Source organism: Narcine bancroftii, chromosome 10, assembly GCF_036971445.1.
Source record: "Narcine bancroftii isolate sNarBan1 chromosome 10, sNarBan1.hap1, whole genome shotgun sequence".
Classification (NCBI taxonomy): Eukaryota; Metazoa; Chordata; class Chondrichthyes; order Torpediniformes; family Narcinidae; genus Narcine; species Narcine bancroftii.
Genome location: NC_091478.1, coordinates 19,734,428 through 19,754,094, shown reverse-complemented (window position 1 = coordinate 19,754,094; position 19,667 = coordinate 19,734,428). Strand labels below are relative to the sequence as shown.

At 42.3% G+C, this 19,667-nt stretch overlaps 1 protein-coding gene across 1 annotated transcript; it reads left to right on the top strand.

Moving 5' to 3' along the window:
* Positions 1-4,121: 4,121 nt before the first annotated feature.
* dusp5 (dual specificity phosphatase 5) lies at positions 4,122-19,437 on the top strand. The gene is made up of 4 exons (XM_069900085.1): positions 4,122-4,668; positions 8,487-8,647; positions 16,037-16,256; positions 18,333-19,437. Exons 1-4 carry the CDS (start codon positions 4,305-4,307, stop codon positions 18,725-18,727), a joined length of 1,140 nt encoding a protein of 379 aa, XP_069756186.1. The 5' UTR covers positions 4,122-4,304; the 3' UTR covers positions 18,728-19,437.
* Positions 19,438-19,667: the final 230 nt, after the last annotated feature.

Below are 19,667 nucleotides of genomic sequence, written 5' to 3'. Positions count from 1 at the left end.
ACAAGCAGGACTTGGAACAATCAGCAGAATGGCTGTGAACACTAGACTTCAATTATCCTAGGCTGCTCTGAAACCACAGTGGTCAAATTTAGGTAGGAATGGGTCAGCAAGTACTAGACAGTGGTCTAAGCATCACATTCACCCTTCCCATTCATACTAAAAATGGGTCAAATTTGAGCTGACCTTGTAAACATACCTTTTAGCAGCCTTTCCCTGTATTTATTCATTTTATTTAGACAGACAGTAGGGTAAGAAACCCTTTCAGCCCAATTAACCTACAACCATGGTACAGTACAATTTTGAAGGGAGGGAGGAAACCAGAGCACCCAGAGGAAGCCCTCATAGACACGGGGAGAACAGACAAACTCCTTTCAGGCGGCACAGGATTTGAAGCCGGTTGCTTGCGCTAACCACTTCTCTAACTGTGCCACCCCTGTATTGGGATGAATAAGAATTTAAGAATTTTGAGCACGGATAGGCCACTTTGCCCTTCAATCCTGCTCTGTCATTCAACAGAAATGAATTATGGTATCTTCAATCTCAGCTCCTCCTAACTCTATTACACCCCACAATCCCCTTAATATTCAGAAATCTACAAGCTCAATGGCTGAACCAGCACAAACCACTGGGGTATAGAATTCAAACGGTTCACCATCTTTTGAGGGAAGAACATTTTCCTCAAAATCGCCTACCCTCTCTTCTAAGACTGTGATGGGTACAGAACTCAGCCAGGGGAAACACTCTTCCTGCATGATAAATGCATAAATTGTAATGAGATACCTGCTCATTCTACAAAATTGGAAATACAGGCCCAGTCTACACAGTCTCTCCTCAACCTGCCACCCCGGAAACCGATCTGGTGAATTAAGCATTATACTCTGTGCTCTTCTTTTGTTTCAGTTTATTTGTCAGAAAATACCTAGTGAAAAGGGTTCTTTTGCAAACAGATCAACAGGTACATCTGTGTAAAGAGCACAATTTACAGAGTGTAGGATTGCATTGAAAAGAAAGATCACTTGGCACTGAGCAAGGTCAGCGTGAGGGAATTTTCATAAGGTTCATTCAGGAGCCTGACGGCTGCAGGGAGAAGACTGTCTTCAAGTTTATTCATGTATCCATACTCTTCAGTCTTCTCCTTGATGGAAGGGGAGAAAATACTGTGATGTGTCTTTCAGCATGTTAGATACCTTTCCGAAGCAGCAGATGTAGATGGAGTCCAGGGAGGGGAGCAAATATTTTTTATGCTCACTTCCTTCTGTAGCAGAGCAGCTCCTGTACCACTCTGATGCATCCAGCAAGTCTGCTTTCGATGGTGCCCCTGCAGACGTTGCTGAGTTACAAGGGGTACATATTGAACTTCCTCAGCCCTCTGACAAGGTAGAGACATTGATGTTCTTTCTCGATTGTCATGTCAATGTTTTTGTCCCAGGTCTGGTTACCGGAGATATCTATTCCTAAAACTTGATGCTATCTACTCCCTTCAACATCAGTGCCAATGAATTGTACAGGAGGGAGGTAGATCACCTCATTGAGTGGTGTTACACCAACAACCTTGTGCTCAATGTTAGCAAAACCAAGAAGATGATTGTGGGCTTCAGGAGGAAGTCAGGGGAACATGATCCAGTCCTTATTGAGGGCCCAGTAGTGGAGAGAGTCAGGAACTTCAAATTCTGCAGTGTCAACATCTCCAAGTACCTATCTTGGAGCCTTCATGTTTATGCCATCATGAAGAAGGCGATCTTCCTAGATTTTGTACTTTAAATGGACGGGAGGGGGGAGGTAGGGAGGGTGGGATGGGAGGAGGGAGGAGAAAATGGCACTGTATATATTTGAAAAGGAAAAAGTATGTATCATGGTTAATGTGGTTTATGGTGTGAAAAATAAAAAAATTTAAAAAAAAAGGTGATACTTTGTGAGGTGTTTGAGGAGATTTGGTATATCACTGAAGATTCTCAACAACATCTACAGGTGCACCGTGGGGAGAATTTTGGCTGGGTTCATCACTCCCTGGTATCGAGACGCCAACTCTCAGGTCAAGAAAAAACCTCCAGAGGGTTGTTAACTCGGCCTGTGACATCACAGGCACCAGACTTCATTTCATCGAGGACATCTACATGAGGTGGTGTCTTAAAAAAGCAGCTTCTATCCTCAAAGACCCCCACCACCCAGGCCATGCCCTCTTCACTCTGTTACCATCGGGAAAAAGGTACAGAAGCCTAAAGACGAGCGCTCAGCAGCACAAGGTCAGCTTCTTCCCCGCAGCCATCAGATTCCTGAATGATCAATGAACCAAAGGCACTTGCTTATTTTTGTGCACTCATTTAAAAATAAATTATTGCTGTAAGGTGGTTTACATGAAGGTTTGCACTACAATGCTGGCACAAAACACTGAACTTCGTGACTTGTTCATGACAATAAATTCTGATTCTGAATTGTTTATTGCCACTTGAATTAAGATGCAGTGAAAAGCTTAATTTTACATGCTCTCTAGGCAAGTCATAATCACATCCATCAACCTTAGTTCACGTTTATTGTCACATGAACTGCGAAGCATTGAAAGAGTTTGCTGTCTGCACAGCCTAGTGAGTCATGCCATGCATAGTACAGCAAGTAAAGCACAGTACAGAAGTGCAAAGTTGCAGTGAGAGATGAGTTGGTACAGAGCCAAGGCAGCATCATTTTAAATGATACAACTATAAGAGCAAAAATAAAAGTGGAGGGAGTAGTGCTGAAGGTAAATGATCAGTTAAACAATGCAATGCATCAGAGTTTATGTAAAGGAGGCCCATTCAAGAGTCTGATAAAGGCGAGAAAGAACCCATCCTTGAAGCTGGAGGTTTCAATCTCCTGACTGGCAAGAGGAGTTGGGAAAGAAAAATGACTGACCTTTTATCTGGGATCTTATTAAAAAAAGTTGCAAGTTTTTAAATACATCACCTTGACTTAATTTAGAAACTTCACAGTCATCGGGAGGCAAACAGGATCTCCTTTACAATAATCCATGCTAAAATTTCTCAATCCACTTTCACAGACCTCAATATTCGGTTAAATCCCTCCCCTGAATCTTTCTCTGTCCCTCCCAACCCCCTTCCCTTCCCTCTTCATTCAGAGAGCTGCCCCCGCCCGCTATCACCACATCTTCCCCCCCCCCCCCACCCTCAGATCATCTCCGACCTGCGACCCCGGATTCCTGCCCCTTGCCCCCTCCCTCCATTTTCCCAACCTTTTATTCAGGTGCCTGCCTGCTTTTTTTTTGCTCAAACCTTCGTCTCAGGTCCTTGTTTAAATAAAAACACACCGAAATTGCTGGAGGTTCTCAGCCGGTCTTTTCAGCGCGCATAAAAAAAGAAAAGACATTGCAGTGTCTGCGATATATCTTTGCTTCTTATGGGCGCTGAAAAGACCGGCTGAGATCCTCCAGCATATTACTACAATCACAGCATCTGCGGACTCTCGTGTTTCACCCTCAACGTTGGTTACCCTTGACTTCCAATGGACCGGCTGAGTTTCTCCAGCGCTTTTGTCTATTGCATTACCATCACAGATTGCAGACTTTCTTGTATAACGGTGCGCATCCTAGTCTTTTTAGGTGTTTGTTATTCCTCCTGGACCTGGGCCTTTTGCTACCTATCCATATTTCCAACGTAAACGTCAGAGAATGCAGGTCTGCAAAACTGGAGCCATCGCTAGCGGGTCGGGCAGCGTGGACTCTCCGCATTGCTTTCCGTGCAAGCTGGCCGGCCCGCAGAGTCCTTCCAGCGGGTTATCCCTGTTTTGCAGATGGACACGAGGAGATCGATGGTCCCCAACGCACTTTGGTCAGTCCGAAAGGTGCCAACACCAAGAGCGGTGATGCACCTCAAGGGAATGACAGTGTTGACACTGTAGATGAGCCGACTCTGATGCGAACACATCCACACGCATTCTTTCACATTTTCAAGAAACAGGATCGTTTCGCCTTGACTAATTTCCAGTGAGTAACGACACCACCTCCTCCTGCCTTCCTTCCCCCGAACCCTTGAGCAACGCGGAGGAGGTTGGTAGGCGTCAACCTTGGATCCAAACATGGGAATCTGGCGACGTTTTGTTCCGTATATGGATTCCACATGACATCACGTCCCATATATGGGCATCTACGTCGCACCGGCAGTTCCCCACTTATAAAGGTCACCAGGAGGAAATCACCCTTCCCAGAACCTTGATTGGTAACAATGCAAAGCCAGGCATAGCAGGCGACTCTTCTCCGGCCTCTACAAACCCACCCTCGTCCTTAAGGACCTGAACTTGAAGGGAAAAGTTTAATTATGTCAGTTTCAGCGATCGACAGCCAGCGCTTAAAAAAATTCATTCGCCAACAAAGAGGGAGAAACCTGATCTTGGACTGTAGACCGTTCCTGTCCTTCGCCGCATCTCACGTTCACGGCTCGCACAGCGTGAACTTGAATTCAGTGGTGGTGCGGAGGTCGAGAGGTGGCCCGATCCCTCTGCAGTTCATCATCCCGGACGAGAAAGCCAGATCTCGCCTACGAGAAGGCAGGGTGTCTACAGTGGTGATAGTGGACGAAAGAACTTCGCAGCCGCCTCGACTCCGCAAAGATAGCTCGGCACACATCGTCTTAAACACGTTAACCGCTATCATATCAACGGCCAAAATCTATTTCCTCAAAGGTGAGAACGGGGGTGTCAACCATTCACATCTTCAATCTTCTATGGGGAAAAAAACGGGGGGAGGATTGATGCTGGTAGAATTTATTCAAGTCCAATCGTTTCCTCTTCCCAAATTTCTAAGAGACAGAAGGTTGACTTAGGCATTGCTTGCATTCTTGAACTGCACGTTCTTGGAACGAAGTAGTGGATAACCTGTTCAACGATTGCATTTCTAACAGACCTCAATATTACCGCGAAAACTCCCCGGAAATTTGTAAAAGCTATTGATCGACTATTGCTTTTTTAATCAAAATTAACGCGCAATGTTGACGCGGTGCAGTTTTTTTTTGCACGACCAATTCATGGTAATTCTGCCGCACCCGCAGGAATAAAGAATAAAGAATCTCACGGTTGTATGTGATGTCATGTATGAAATCTGAAACGCTTTCCAACATTAAAAATTCCATCGTTTTGACCAACGAATTGGTCAAAGAGTTTCTCAGGGTTATTTCAACAGCCGAGGTGGTGTATATCAGATAAGCGTTCATTCAGTGGTATATGGTAATCTTCGCAGGAGGTTTGGGGCATTCAATGGAACACGCTACTCGAGTCCGCCGCATGTAGCAGGAAGGAAAACGATATAAAATTGACCCTTTTATGAATCGGAACACCGGCTCGTCATGTGTTCGTGTGGGCGCTTGTATGGAAGAAAGCTTAGGAAATGCAGGACATTCGGTGTAAATTCGTCACAAGCCTGGATCAATGTTTCAGGTGTGACGCCCAAAGACAACCCCACTCATGGGATTGTCACGCCCAGGGCATCATTCTCGTTCTCATGCTGACATTTCTCTCTATGCGCTTCCAGTACTCTTGCCTCCCTATTTTGGTTTCTTGGGGGTCAATGGGGTTGGGGGCCAATGCAGGACCTAGAAAGAGAGCTGTTCAGCATTACTTTAGCAAGGAAGCATCCAAAAATATTGATTTGAAGGATATCTGACCCACAAACTTATGGTTGTAACAAAATTTCTCTGGCTCATAGAAACCCACAAATGCACCTTTGCCAAGATACAGTTAAGAAATTTTCATTTTAAGATTTGATCAAATATATTTTGCAGCATAATAGGAAGTAATTATAACCCATGAGTGAAGTGCTTTTTAAACTAATATCAATGGAAAAAAAAAGTCTCATGAGCTCCATTAGTGAAAATACCAGTTGGTCCAAGCTTGTGTGCTATGCAGTACAATGGTGATATGATTGGATTGGATTGGATTCAAGAAGGAAAAATAGCTTAAGGATCAGATATGATTTGAATGGTGTGGTGATAAGTGAATGGAAATAGTAGCTTGGTAATAATAACGAGTTTATTGCCATATTTATTGTATATGCACCAACATTGTTACTTGCTTCAATTGAACAAGTACTTTGCAAACCTGTTTCCAAGTTTAATATTTGGATCTGGAAAGGTATGACACCAGCAGAGTGAGACAAGTGCTGTCTGCCACCACTGCAAGACATCATTATATATGGAGGTGAAGTGTAATTTTTTTTTAACTCGAGTCAGTGGAAAGGAAAGTCAGATGGGTTTCATTCCCTCAATTACCATATCAATAGTGAAGTTGAATATTTTGCAGATTCAAGGGAGTAATTTGGAGCCTTTTATGAGGTAAATATAGATATTTTGTTTTCCAGTCGTGATGCTGAAACAAGCCATGAAAGACCTCAACAATGAAGATGCTGTTTACATCCGGTACTGGACGGATGGCAGTCTCTTCAATCTGAGGCGCCTGCAAGACACAAGAGCAACTTGTCCGTGAACTACTCTTTGCAGACGATGCCGCTTTAGTTGCCCATTCAGAGCCAGCTCTTCAGCGCTTGACATCCTGTTTTGCGGAAACTGCCAAAATGTTTGGCCTGGAAGTCAGCCTGAAGAAAACTGAGGTCCTCCATCAGCCAGCTCCCCACCATGACTACCAGCCCCCCCCCCCCCACATCTCCATCGGGCACACAAAACTCAAAACGGTCAACCAGTTTACCTATCTCAGCTGCACCATTTCATCAGATGCAAGGATCGACAAAGAGATAGACAACAGACTCGCCAAGGCAAATAGCGCCTTTGGAAGACTACACAAAAGAATCTGGAAAAACAACCAACTGAAAAACTTCACAAAGATTAGCGTATACAGAGTCGTTGTCATACCCACACTCCTGTTCGGCTCCGAATCATGGGTCCTCTACAGGCATCACCTACGGCTCCTAGAACGCTTCCACCAGCGTTGTCTCAGCTCCATCCTCAACATTCATTGGAGCAAATTCATCTCCAACATCGAAGTACTCGAGATGGCAGAGGTCGACAGCATCGAATCAACGCTGCTGAAGATCAAACTGCGCTGGGTAGGTCACATCTCCAGAATGGAGGACCATCGCCTTCCCAAGATCGTGTTATATGGTGAGCTCTCCACTGGCCACCGAGACAGAGGTGCACCAAAGAAGAGGTACAAGGACTGCCTAAAGAAATCTCTTGGTGCCACATTGACCACCGCCAGTGGGTTGATATCGCCTCAAACTGGGCATCTTGGCGCCTCACAGTTCGGCGGGCAGCAACCTCCTTTGAAGAAGACTGCAGAGCCCACCTCACTGACAAAAGACAAAGGAGGAAAAACCCAACACCCAACCAACCAATTTTCCCTTGCAACCGCTGCAACCGTGTCTGCCTGTCCCACATCGGACTTGTCAGCCACAAACGAGCCTGCAGCTGACGAGGACATTACCCCTCCATTAATCTTCGTCCGCGAAGCCAAGCCAAAGAAAAGAAGAAAGAAGTCAATGGTCAGAATTACTTGTCAGAATATTGGACTGACATCAAATATTTCTGCAAATTGATGCAATATTATTTGGAAATAAATTAAAACAAAACATGGAGATAAAAATTAGACAAATACAAATCTTTCCCAGAACTTTGTTTTACACACACAATGAAAACCAAACTTTTCCATCAGTTAAGATAGTCACTAGTGGAACCTACAGAGATATTTGTGTTATACAAAACTCAAGAGATCATGCAGTATCTATAGGAAGCAAAGGATAACCAATATTTTGGGACTGAGCCCTTCATCAAGCTACGTGACCTGCCGAGTTCCTCCAGCACTTTTGTCTATTACACTACAATCACTGTATCTGCAGACTGTTCACTTTAACTCCATTGAGATGTTAATGTAGATGGCTTGAAGTTTATTAAATACTTTCTCATTGTAAGACATTGGAGTCTCTTTTAAATGAGTTACTACTCTATCAACAATTTCTTCCTTCACTGAAGTTTTTTAAAAAATCTCTATTTTCTTATAAACTAACATGGTTTGTTTACCTCTTTCAGCTAATTGTTCTATTTGGCACCAAATGCTTCTGCTGACAGCACTATTGTATTAGTGTGTTCTATCAGGTGAAGTTCAGATTTGTATTTGCAGCTGTGACTCTACAAAAATGAAAGCAGTTTTATTTAATTAGACTAATGCTGAGAACAGTAATGACATTACTTTGCTAATACCTCAGTTAGCTGCCTTTTTCCATTTCACTGAGATCTGATGTTGGAATTTGCACCCAGTTTTCTGTGGATTCATTCATTTGCAGTCTTCTTTGTAATACCATGTGCAGCTAGAGTGATATAAAGGCTTTCTCCTATTCCACAGTACATTTTATGGAATTTACCATGCCCCTTACATGTATGGTAAGCCTTTAACAAGAGAAAATATATGAATGCAAAATAGAACCTACACAGGCTTTCAAAGGTGAGAAGCAAAGATTTAAAATTTAAAGATGAGTTTTCCTTTGATCTTGTTTGCAGGGGGATATGAAGACTTCCACTCCCTGTATCCCGAGTGTTGCATTGAACTAAAGCCAGCCTTGAACTTCACTGGTCTGCATGAGGTTAAAGACGCTGATGATGTGAGCCGTACAAACCAACCCGAACAGCCCTGTGGCAATTGCAGACCAGCCTATGATCAGGTGTGTAAGACTGAAGAAAAAACATTGATTTCCCCACCCCCCGAAACACTCTAACTTTTCCTTTGAAGACTGCCACAAAACAGGAAACAGCATCAAGACATTGCTGTTTTATGAGAAAGCCACTGTGGGGGGAATTGTCATCACAGCAATGGCATCATCCCACCATAATTAGGCACCTATAAAAGTATATTTCACTAAAGCTAGTGGTTCTTGAATCAAAAACCAAGTGAATGAGTAAATGTGGCAAGGTTTTTTTTACATTTTAACTCAGTTCCTGTTTCCTGCAGGTTTTATTTTATGGGTTTTCTACTTAATTTGTCTTCCCTATTTTGCTTCTGTTTTGCATAACAGGATACATTCCTATAAGTTCAATATTACATCACTTGAACTGGAGGTGACAGGGGAAGTTTAAACAAAAAAGTTGATCTGAATTAGCAAATAATTAGCTTTAAAGCAGACCCCAAATTTTCAAGAATAATTGTGAAGTAATTCATTTTTTTTCGATATACAGTAAAACACCCTGTTATGCAAAATTCAAGCAACTGGCAAAAAAAATCAAGGAAAATAAATAGGTAAAGAAGTTGGTGTGCCATTAGTTTGCTAATCATGCAACACATTCTCAAGCAACTGGAAAATATACTTATCTGGCATCTACCAATATCCATAGGTGCTGGATACCAAGGGTTTAACTGTATATAGTTATTTTTCTGGCATCTGGGCAGTGTTGCTGTTGATTCCCCACCCTTAACTGAGAAGGAGGGATTGAGTACCCCCTTTGGTGAATCACCACAACCCTCAGGTAAAGCTACTCTGTTGAGAAGGGAGTTCCAGGATTTAGACTCAAAGATACAGAGAGTGGTAGTTTTCACATGGACTCACTGTCCCTCTCCCTCTTGGTGGTAGTAATTCTGCTTTGGAAGTGGTCTAGGCAAGGAACTGTGGTGAAGTTCGTAGGTGGTGCTTATTGTGGGTATTGTGCACCAGTGAGAGAGGGAAAGATGCTTCACATGGTGGATTTGACCTGGTTGGTGTTTAGGGTTCTTAAGTGTGTTGGAGCTGAACTCATTTCATCCTCCTCCTGACTTATGCTTCATGCATGATGGAAAGGTCCTGAGGTGTCAGGAGGTGAGCATTTTGTCACATTGTATCCAATGTTCAACCTCTTGAAGCTACAGTGCTTGTGGTTGGTCCAATTGAGCTTTTGGTCAATACAACTAGGATATTGATGACATAATAAGAACATAAGAAATAGGAGCAGTAGTTGGTCATCTAGCCCACTAAGCCTACTGCTCCATGGCTGATTTGGCCACGGACTCAGCTCCAACTGCCTATCTGTTCATTATAACCTTAATTCCCGTATTACGCAAAAATCTATCCAGCTCTATTGTCATGAGGCAGCCTTTACTTCTTTATTGGGCAGATAATTAACTACTGTCTGGTAAAAGCAGTTACTCCTCGTTTCCATCCTAAATCTACTCCCCCACATCTTGAATCTATGTTCCTGGTTCTAATCTCACTTTCCTGCCTCCATCTTATCTAACCCTTTATTAATTTTACATGTTTCTGTAAGCCCCCCACCCCGCCTCATTCATCTGGTGGAGTAATTGGAAATGGTACACTAATAAGCATCATGGATAAATATAGGCTCTCTCATGCTGGAGATGGTCATTGTCTGACATTTATCATCGTATTCCTGAATGCTGTTTAGGTCTTGCTTGACTGCTTCATTTGCTGAGGAGTTGCACATGAAATTGCACATTATGCAGTCATAAAGCATCCATCTGACCTTATGATGGAAGGAAGGTCATTGATGAAGCAAATGAAGATGGTTGGTTCTAAACCCAACCCCGATGTCCTGAGACGGATGAATTTGCCTCTAACAACCACAACCATCTTGTTTTGTGGAGACCATGACTCCAACCAATGGAATGTTTTCCACTTGATGGTCTTTGACTTCAGTAATTTGCTGCATTTATGTCAAGTGCCATCATCCTCAGCTCATCTCTGCTATTCCAAATTATGGTCTATTTTGGACCAAGCCTGTCATAAGTTCTGGGTATAGTGATCCAGATGAAACCCTGTCGGTAACATTGAGCCGGTTTTTGGTAAGTCTTTCTCGATAACACTCTTTTTAGCACTTTTCTGATGATTGATAGTAATAACCAATCCCAATTAATATCACACCCAGAGACCACTAGGGCTAAATTTTAGAGCATCTTGATTCATAATCAAAGCTTCAACTGGAAATTAAATCATAATGCATGAAATCAATGACGGATCAATCTTCAATCATTGATTTATTTAGATTACAACATTGTAAACAGCAGAGAACCATAGAACATCAAAATTTGGCCCTTCACCCCTTTTAGTCCATGGCAAACCATTATTCTGCCCAGTTCCACCGACTTGCACAGTCCATAGCCTTCCATAACTCTCCCATTCATGTATCTGTGCAAAATGTTCGTAAATGTTAAAACTGTGCTCACATTCTCTACTTCAGCTGGCAGCTCATTTCCACATTCCTACTCCTCTCTGTATGAAGGTTCCCCTAATGTTCTCCTTTTTCCTTTTCACCCTTGACCCATGTCCTCTGGTTTGTATTTCACCTATCATCAGTGGGAAAAGTCTACTTGCACTTACTCTATCTCTGCCCCTCATAATTTTGTGCACCTCTCTCAAATCTCCCCTCATTCTTCTCTGTTCCAGTGAATAAAGTCCTAACCTGTTTAACCTTTCCCTGCAACTCAGGAAGTGAAGTTCTCTCATGAAAGGCCCTATTGGTGCAAAACTGCCCTGTATATTTTCTACCAGTCCCTTTATCTGGATCTCCACTCCAGTTCTGTGGGTTCTGAGGTGGCTGATGAGGTCAATGTGGGATCTGTATTTTCTGCCCCAGATGGGGCAGAAGGTGCTTGACTGAGCAGTAGGGCAGGTGGGAAGGAGAACATTTCATCCACCATTTTCATTACACTTCTCTGTGCTTCTTCATGGAGAGATTTAAGGTTCTGAATCCACTCCTGCTGCTTCTTCTCCAGTTTGAGCGGCTAGAGACCAGGGATCATCATATCAGAGAGGTTATTATAGTCTTTCAAGGAGACTGAGAATATCCTTTTCCCTCTTGCCAATCTTTTGATTGAAGGGGTTTTGAATAGTGCTGGTATTTCAGGAAACTGATGCTGGGCAAGGAGAGAATGCAACCTTACCATCAGAATTGGCTGAGCCTAGATAGAACCCCATTGCTGGGAATATTGTTTCTGGGAGAGATTCAAGATTATTTTTATTCAAAATTAATTTATTGCCAGAAAATGTGAAATTACACAAAATTTCTTTTAGTCTAATATAAGACAGACAAAGATTTGCCATCAACAGAAATTGCCGAATGCCCCTTACAACCAGAGAAAAAGAAGCAAAAGAGAGTCATTTTCCCCACCCCCCAGAGTCAACAAGTGTCTACGGGTTAATCTTCAGCACAGCCGCAGCCTCTGCAGCCACACAGCCTTCAGTCAGAGCTATCGGTAACCTGAGCTCCAGGTGCAGACCTCTGACACGATCAGGAAGTCTACAGCAACTCACATCTCGGCTCCAATACCCAGTACTTCAGCAAGTCTTGAGCTGCTCTCCAGCAATCTGCAGCCTGGTGCGAGTCTCTTGACTGCAGCCTCCAGCAGCCCGCAGCCTTCATAGGTTCCTCATCTTCAGTCATCAACAACCCGCTGCCTGTGTGTTCTTCAGCCTCGAAGCCCCTCACTGATCCACCACTGTGGTCACCTCATCTCCTCTGCTTCTCCTCATCAAATGGAAGCTTGTCTCCCTGTTTTCTGGTGCCCTGTGTCAGTCTTTTGCTTCCCAGGAGTCCACAAATCCATGTGGCTGCTGCTGTACAGATGCGTCACCCTCTTGGGTCCAGACCCTGTAGTCATAGGATTTTAAAATAGACCATTGTCAACCCCTTTAACAGGCAGTTTAAAGCCTGTGTGGAGCTGACATCAGTCGGATGGGTGGTTGGACCCCATAGGGGAGCGCTGTGTGTCTGCTCCCCACTCTCCATGGGTCTGCACCAGCACCACCATTTTTTTTTCTGGATGTTGGTGTTGGTTTATTTATCCTACCTGTGGATTTTGGAGCATTTTGCACTGCTATGGTTACCTCTGTGGTATTTGGAAGCATACAAGAGGGCAGGGGCCACTTGTGATCAATAGTGCTGAAGGTTCTGCTAGGTCTGAGGTCTTGATTTTCAAAGTCTCTTAGAGAACAATTGAGAGACTGAAAAGATTCACAGAAGATTGCACTACAACTATCATATCAAAGGAAACCTAGGGAATTGGACAAAGTGTCTGAAATGGAAGCTGCAATCAGATGAATATTCATATCCATTTACTGATAATCTAGTTACTCGTGCCTCCAGACCGGCAGTTGTGGAGTCCCATTATCATAACCGAGTTAACTCCAGTGGAACAAACCAATAACGGCATTAACATTTAAAGTAATGTCAGCAGACATTTATTTGCCTTTGATTCGTTCACAATTATATTAATATTTAATATAATAACATAAGGCAATAAAAATGCCAAGGCTATTTCCTCCATTTTTGCTTGCACTCCCTAATTGTTACTCCAAATCTGGCCCACAGCTCAGACAAGGGAATCTGGAATCAGAATCATGGCTTTAATGGGAGGTCAAGCTAGAACTCATGAGGCTAATAAAAATATTCTGAAGTATTGCTGATAATGGAAATAGAACATTTTCCTCTCTTGTTAATTCAGGGCAAATTGTCGTTTAAAACTGAACGCACAAAGCATCCACCCCTACCTCCAGTCAAAGCAACAAAACATATTTGGAGGTTCCCTGAACAAAAGAGTGCTAATTTCTGAGGTTCATTTTTTTTTTTGACACCACATTCTTTCTGGATGTCACTCTAATTTCATTTTACAGTTGAGCAACTTTACATTTTGTGCGTGTCGTAAAAATTCAACATTGGCTATGGCTTTCTTTCTTAGAGGATCTGAAGTCTTGTTGGATAAAAGACAAGTTTCTCTCACCAGAGACAGAATTTATTTATTTGAAATGTCTCCTGATTAGAGAACAAGTGATCGTAATGTCAAGCATGCTGTCTAACAAATTCTGTTTCCAATTTTGGGTTTATGATATTATTTAAGGGAGATATCAGTTAATTCTTTCAAGTTATTAAACACTGAGCAGGATTGGCACACACCGATCTCCAGCTATCCCTGCTCAGCATTGTTTTGGCATCACTCTCAGGCACAGACCCAATGACTTGGTGAGTGCAGAGGTTAGTGCCACGTTATTACAGCGCAAGCAACCTGGGTTTAAATCCAGCGCTGTCTGTAAGGAATTGTATGTTCTCCCCATGTCTGGATGCTCCAGTTTCCTCCCACCTTTCAAAACATATGGGGGTTGTAAGTTAAATGAGATATTTTGGCAGCACGGGCTTGTGGGCCAGAAATTCAAAAATGTAAAATGAAAAAAACACTCTAACATTTACCATCAGCAGTATTCATCATCGAAAAACATATTTTTATTTTCACCCCCTTTTTAGTTCTGCCTGAGTGGGTAGACCAGGCATTTGCTCCAACAATACTCCAATCTAATCAGCATCAGGCAATAATGATCCAGTTAGATTCTATTTTGGTTTTTTTTCCCCTTTCCTGCATGGATGCACCTGGTCTCTGGTTGTCCTATCAATGTGATGGTGTGACTAACAATATACAGAGAACGGCAAATCATTCAGCACAACAAATTGGGCATTACGCCTTCTGCACCATTGTTTGATTCTGCAGTCATGTAAATGTCCTTCAGGGTCAGAGCAGCAGGAAGTGGGTAGGAGCAAGAAGATCAGTAGGATTAAGTGCAAACAAAACATAAACATGTAATGCTTGCGTTGAAATGAACTAAATAATTCCAAAAAGCACATCCATGATAAATATCCAAGATGAATCATTTCAATATGCTTCTTATGATTCTGCCCAGTTAGACTGATCACTGCAGTAGCTTTCTTCTGCCTAATAATATCAGCATGTGCACACACAGCTCAAATGGTCCTCTGCTGGAAAAGGAAATAATCTGATGTGGCTGGTGTCTTTCTTTTAGCAAGTCTGTTCAGTTAATTATAGGCATCGCTTTAGAAACTTTAAGGTGACCTCTGCAGACTGTTTACCATTTATTTTTATTTTGAAACATTTATTTGGAGCTTTTATTTCCCTATTCTACTCTCATTATAGTTTATACCCTGTTTTTATTCTGGATTTAATTCACTTTAGAACATGAGCAGGGAATGGAGTTAGTTAGAAGGTGAAATGTTAGGGTTCTTACATTTTAGAAAGCAGATCTGGTACGAGGACACCTATACCCCTGAGCATAATGCCCTGCAAAAGATAGTGGACACAGCCCAGGACCTAACAGCCAAAACCTTCCCCACCATCGAGAATATCTTTGGGGAATGCTGTCGTCAGAGAGCAGCAGCAGCAATCACTCACTCTGTTCTCGCTGCTGTCATCAGGAAAGAGTTATAGGGGCCACAAGACTAGCACCATCAGGTTCAGGAACAGAACTCCACCATCAGACTCCTCAACAATAAACTCAATACTTTGGTACTTTATTGACTTTTTTCTCCTTATTGTACAGTCAGTTTGTTTACATTTCTTTATTTGTTTACATGTGTACGTTGCGTCTTTTTTTTGCACTACCAATAAGTGGTAATTCTGCCTCGCCCACAGGAAAAAGAATCTCAGGGTTGTATCTGATGTCATGCATGTACTCTGACAATTAATCCGAAATCTGAGATTCCCTGCAGACACAACCGGCGTCAAGGGTGGGGGGGGGCGCATTGCCCCCACCCCCAAAAATGAGTTATCGTGCAGCACCCGCAGCGCTAACCGCTAGCGTCCACGTGATGTAAGCACGTACATTTGTCTGTAATGTCAGGGGGGGGGGAAGTATGACAGCGGTGCATGGAGGAGATTCATGGCAGGTATGGCACCCACCTTCACCCCTCACCCCTGTTGAGAGAGTTTTTGAACGTCAATACGTTTCCCCCCCCCCCCACTGCAGTTACTCTAATGCCCCCTGATTAGACTTGTTCTGATGCCCACTCTGTCTGCAAAAGTCATTCTTGATTAGGCTGAGATGTTTCTTTGCATGGTGATGGATAATCATCGGTGAGGATATCACTTTCCAATAACTGGCTTCATCCCAATATTCCCAATTGTCTAGAATTCATGGAAATATATGGCACCAAGATAAAAGGGGACAGAAGTATTGGGAGACACCTGAATCAGCTATTTGAGATTCTTGTGTTTTTTGTGTTACCACGTTCTGATTTTTATGGGTTTCAACATGTTTTTAACAGTGCTTGTTTTCTTCCATTTCCAGGGGAAACCTGTGGAGATCCTACCTTTCTTATACTTGGGTAGTGCTTACCATGCCTCCAGACCAGACTTTCTAGATGATCTCCACATCACTGCTTTGCTCAATGTTTCCCGTAACTGTGCCGAGTACTTCAAAAGCAATTACCTCTACAAGTTCATCCCTGTAGAAGACAGCGCCTCTGCAGATATAAGTTCCAACTTCCAAGAAGCAATAGACTTTATTGGTAGGTACTAGTTGTGTAGATTTTTGTCCTCTATTATTCAATACTATATGTTTGTTTCAAAGCATTTGCTGGCATTAAGTCCATTTTTGAGATATAAAAAATTGTAAATTTTGACATACAGCATGTAACAGACCATTTTGGTGGGGGGAGGAGCACAGACCCACAGGCAGGAATCATCGGTGGATATGGGTGGGAGGGCAAAAGGGAAGATGGGAAGTGATAGGGGAGGGGATAAGCTCTCTAAATGGAGAGGGAAGCTGGAAGAAAGGAGACGGAGGGATGGGGAAAGAGAGGGAGAGACAACATCTGCAGTATCTCCAACCAGACGGCATTAACATCAACCTCCAGTTTCTGTTAGGCCTCTCCCAGTCTCTCTCCCTCTCTCTCTCTCTCTCTCTCTCTCTCTCTCTCTCTCTCTCTCTCTCTCTCTCTCTCCCTATCCCGCTGCCTTCCATTTCCCAACCCCTTCCCTGCTTTTTTGCTCATATCTTGACGAAGGGTTCAGACCTGAAATGTTGGTTATGCATCTTTATTACATAAAGAACACTGCATGACTCACTGAGTTTCTCCAGCACTTTTGTGTATGATAACTGGCCAGAGTTCAAATGATGATCCATTCTAGCCATTCTCAACCCAACCCCCCCCCCCCCCTTATGACTTTGCTGTAAATTTATGGGCCCCATTCCTTGTGAAGCAGTTAAGTTTAGTTCGTTTCTTTTGTACTTCTACCCATAAAAACAACATTAGAAATATTTAATGATTTCAGTCTGTGCCTCTCCCCACCGTAAATGTGCTACGGCCCCCATTGAGAATGACTGGTCTTAAATATATAATTTTAAATCAACTCTGATTATTCAGAGAGGTTTATGGTTTCTGTAAGAAGCAGAAGTCGCTCTCATCAATGCAGAAGGTAGGGTATGTGACAAGGTTGGGGCAGTGGCATTCTGTGGAGCAGAGATAAAGGATCTTTGTGTTGGATTGAAGATCACCTGATTTGGGAGTGCTTGGTGCTGACGTCAGTGATTCAAAATGTGATAGTGACTAGAACGAAGTTGAAAAGCACAAGTGATCAGTAGAACAGCAATCATTACTGATTATTGGAATGCCCAGTACCTGGTGCCCAGGTGTTTACTCATTCACACTGTCCTGGAAACATGTGAAATAATGGAAAACAGAAACTAATGAAATTGTTGTAATTGATCGGCAATGCCTTCTTACAAAAATTTTTATTCCGTTCTAAATTGAATGCCTTCAATCACACTGATGAAGAGCATAAAATCGGAAATCATGAGGTTGCAGGTATAGTAAATAATCATCATTTTTTTTTACCCCAGCATAACAGAGTCCAAAATTAGAGGGCAGAGATTTAAGGTGAGAGGGGAAAGATTTATTAGGAATCTTTATTCACACAGAGGGTGATAGACATGTGGAACAAGTTGTTAGTGTAAGAGGGAGTGGGACCTATAATTGCAATGTTTAAAAGACATTTGGACGGTTATGTGGATAGGAAAGGTTCAGAGGGATGTGGGCCAAATACAGTCAAATGGGACTAACTTATATAGACAACTTAGTCAGCTTTAATGTTGGACTGAAGAGCCAGTTTCCACCAAAACTCTTTAACTACAAAATCCTGTTTAATTCACAGTTACTGGAGAATTAACAGTAAAGCTGTCATTAGTCTCGATGACAACTTCAACAAAGGAATAAAGTGAAATATTCTTTCCAAGCTTTTTTTCCCTGTTACATGTGTATGTTTCAATGTGTGGATTAAGGCTTAACTGCAGTGCCCTGAATAGATTACAAACGTCCACCATCTATGTTCACATTTGTAGGACAATCATCATTTCAATGAAGTGACAGTGGACGTGGACTGTTTACTAACTGTGGAATGATTCCTCAGCACGAATTAGCACCACAACAAGTGGCAAAAATTAATTGAGGAGAAAGGGAGGGTAGATGCTTTGCACTTCTTGGCTAAAGTATTCTTTGGCTAAAAATACACTTTAAATGGAGTGGGCATGCTAATTTGGAAAACAACTTAACCATGAGTTAAAATGAGTTAACATTATTTTGCAGATCATGTGAGGCACACGGGAGGAAAGGTCCTCGTCCACTGTGAAGCAGGCATCTCTCGGTCACCCACCATCTGCTTAGCATATCTAATGAAGAGCAAGCAGTTACGATTGGATGAAGCCTTTGACTACATTAAAGAGCGAAGAAATACAATTTCTCCGAATTTTGGATTTATGAACCAGTTACTGCATTATGAATCCGAAACGCTTCCCCTTACTCACACCGTCAGTTCCTGTAAAAGAGACACAGCATCATGCTCTGCAGAGGAATTGACCTACAATAAAAGTTTGGACAATTCCGTTTTTAACTTTCCCAGTTCACTCTTAAGTACAGTGCCAATCCCACCACCCAGTCACCAGTTTGAATTCAGCCCAATAAAGGTGTCACTTTCTTGCTGAAATATAGCACAACTTGAAAATCCGTGGAGTGGAGATACATGAAGACTCACAATCCCTTGATAATGAACCTTGGATGCTTTTACATGGATTCTTCAAGTCCTGCAATACTGTGCATCTCAAGCTTCGTCCTTGCAGTACTGGTCCAATTTAAACCCACCAATCAGTTCAGCACATTTTCTGCTCCAAAGCTACTGAATGTTATAACCATGTCTAAATGAAATGGAAAGGCAGATATAACTTGATATCATGCCCACATAAAGTACATATTAAATATTGTCTTTGCTATGTGTACTGCATACATGTCCACCAGCTGAGAGGAGCTGGGGTTTTTAATTGTTTTATGGCTCAAATATTCTGAGTACATTAATGCAAACCAAAGCTGACATCATCGGTATACGATGCTTCTAATAGTTACCCCTGGTGTCCAATTCAGATCCATTTGATCTTATGTTTGTCTGAAATAATTGCATGAACAGTCTTAATGTTAAATGCATATTGTTAAAAAAATGGAAGAACACGTGTAAATGTCTTTTTCCAAGAAAACAGCCATAATACAAAAGAACAAGAAGGACAGCTGGAAACCTTTTACATCATTGTTCATGGACTGTACTGGTTAATAGTGTCGTAATAAATGCCTCTTTTAGTTTAAATGACCAGATTATGCAAAACAAAATTGAAATTGAAATGAATTAAATTGAAATAAGTTTTTACCCCTAGCATTACGTCTTACCTGATTCTACTGCAAGATCTTTTCTGTGTGGAATCTGGTGGTTTCACTCTTCAAGTTCTGATTGCACAAGTATAGCCAGTATGGTACAAGTACAGTCCTCAGTGCAAAACATGCAGATACACAACCAGACATAACACACATACAGATTAAAAAATACAAACACAGGATAAAGATACATATATAAAAATAAATAAGTATTGCTTCTTACTT

Bases quoted from the DNA above. Each gene is read 5' to 3' on its own strand.
- dusp5 (XM_069900085.1), top strand. From the start codon at position 4,305: ATGTCAGTTTCAGCGATCGACAGCCAGCGCTTAAAAAAATTCATTCGC. The intron at 4,669-8,486 runs GTGAGAACGGGG...TCTTGTTTGCAG, and splicing joins CAAAATCTATTTCCTCAAAG to GGGGATATGAAGACTTCCAC. The intron at 8,648-16,036 runs GTGTGTAAGACT...TTCCATTTCCAG, and splicing joins GCAGACCAGCCTATGATCAG to GGGAAACCTGTGGAGATCCT.